At 49.9% G+C, this 1,968-nt stretch overlaps 1 protein-coding gene across 1 annotated transcript in view; it reads left to right on the top strand.

The window, feature by feature from the left end:
• The window catches only part of bean1 (brain expressed, associated with NEDD4, 1), a gene marked incomplete at its 3' end in the record, with an annotated part of 37,532 nt that extends 37,054 nt beyond the window's left edge, over positions 1-478 (top strand). The window contains exon 6 of the mRNA XM_080016415.1: positions 106-478. Coding sequence (XP_079872541.1) covers positions 106-478 — 373 coding nt within the window. The remainder of the gene's footprint in view (positions 1-105) is intronic.
• Between the last annotated feature and the right edge of the window lie 1,490 nt (positions 479-1,968).

Below are 1,968 nucleotides of genomic sequence, written 5' to 3'. Positions count from 1 at the left end.
TACTGAGATATAAATAGCAGACCTCCGGTGACGGCATTTGAAATGCAATGGTTATCACTTCACTTTACGTCAATATGAACTTACATTTCTTTTCTTGACCCACAGTTACGACGAGTGCGTGAGCCCCGGTGCGACTCAGGTCTACGTCCCCACTGACGACCCGCCCCCTTACACCTTATTGGACCCCTGTCTCAGGCGGCTGGGGCAAGGGGAGGAGCCTAACTACACCAGCCCACACCCCTCAACCTTTCCAGGAGAGAGCTCGGCCAGCTGGTTCGGACCACACCACGCGGAGCGGCATCCCATCGCCTCCATCTCCTTCCCGTCGGAGGCAGCGCCCTCCTACGAATCAGTGGTAACGGAGCAGGAACGGCCCCTCCCACTCATCCCATGTAACTTGTACAAGCACCAATCGGAGGCGCAGAACAACAGCCGGTCCCGCCAACAAGAGGCAAACCAAATCTTGTCGGACAATTGATATCTTACCTCCATGTGCACCATTGGGTGTCTCCCGTTCTCTGCTGAAAGTGTAACTGAGGGGAGGAAAACGGCTTTCCCCGAGGGCACTGGACTTAATACAGAAAGTTTTACATCTTCCGAGTGTTTTCTATGGACTTTGGAAAGGCGAGACACGTTCTCACAATCTCTTAGGGCTGACTGACATGGTGTCGTTCACAAAGATGAAGCCACCGCCATTCCCGCATCATTTCTCTCGGTCAAGTGTTCCAGATTGTTGCCAGAATTATTCTTCAACCATACTATGACACACGTTTTAGTCCTCCTGTCTTCTCTTTGTCTGTACCTTTGATGTTTATGTGATATGTGATATGATAGACACAAGTACAGAGATACCCCCCCCCCCCCCCAACACCCCTAGGCACCGTGGATACAGTCACAAATCTAAACTAAAATATGAGGAGAACATGAGAAGCTTGGTTACGGTATATCCACCTCACCTCTGCCATTACAGCCACTCTGTGATTGAGGACATTTGTGGAAGCGTGCCACTCCCAGACCCACTGGCGACAGGTTACTGTAAATATCATGGAGGACCTGGAAAATTCTTACCAGGCAAAGTGAATAATGCATTGTAGAAGTTTCGCCTGGCACACGCCACCCGAGCGGTTTATTCAGGGCCCCTCCAGCACAGAGATACAGAAGATGGGGTTGAGAAAACACAGTTTGTTGTAGAGACTGGGCTGGGTGGAAAAAGCCTAGGAGCAGATAGAGACGTGTCATGACAAGGGCTCCTCTCCTGAGTGTGTGTGGTGATGGGGGTTGTACCTGTTGCTCATTAGACCAACCAATGAGCAACAGGTATGCAGCACTGATCTCGAGCCCCTATTACCTAGACCCAGGACAGGTGTGGCTGCTCAAACCACACCATCCCCACACCACATACCCCCAAGACCAAACCTGGTCGGAGCCTACTCCCCCCCATGCCAAACAGAGAAAAAAACAAAGACAGACAAAACATTAAGAAATCTCCCGTTTGCGCGCCGTTGATTGGTCCGTTTCGAGGCGGCTTAGCAGCCGCGGAAGAGAGAACCGTGCAGTCGTCCACAGCCGGTGCGCGGCCACGCCCTTTATCCGCCACAAACATATATCAGTCGAGGCTGTTCTGAATAAATACAGACAACCTAAGTAAATTGCGCTTGGAGACATAAGAATTCATTCTGTAAAACTGATCACTCATATGTTTTCCATGTATTGTACGTTGTTTTTCACTATGCTAGAGGCATTGGTGGAAAATCAGTCATCCACTGATACACGAGGCATGACAAGAGGAAAAGCCGTCAAACATCCCCCCTTCCTTCCACCAAGCTCATTAACATGATACAATGTGGAGGTGGCAGCGAACTTCCGGTTCGACACATCAACACATAACATCACATTGCTGGCAGTTACTTTCATCCGTCACAGGTTCTTGGGGGATAACCATGTTAGTTCCACAAGTACTAAGCACAT

This window comes from Zeus faber (genome assembly GCF_960531495.2).
Source record: "Zeus faber genome assembly, chromosome: 16".
In the NCBI taxonomy this organism is placed as follows: domain Eukaryota; kingdom Metazoa; phylum Chordata; class Actinopteri; order Zeiformes; family Zeidae; genus Zeus; species Zeus faber.
The sequence above is the reverse complement of the archived record's forward strand: the minus strand, read 5'-3'. Positions and strand labels throughout refer to the sequence as shown.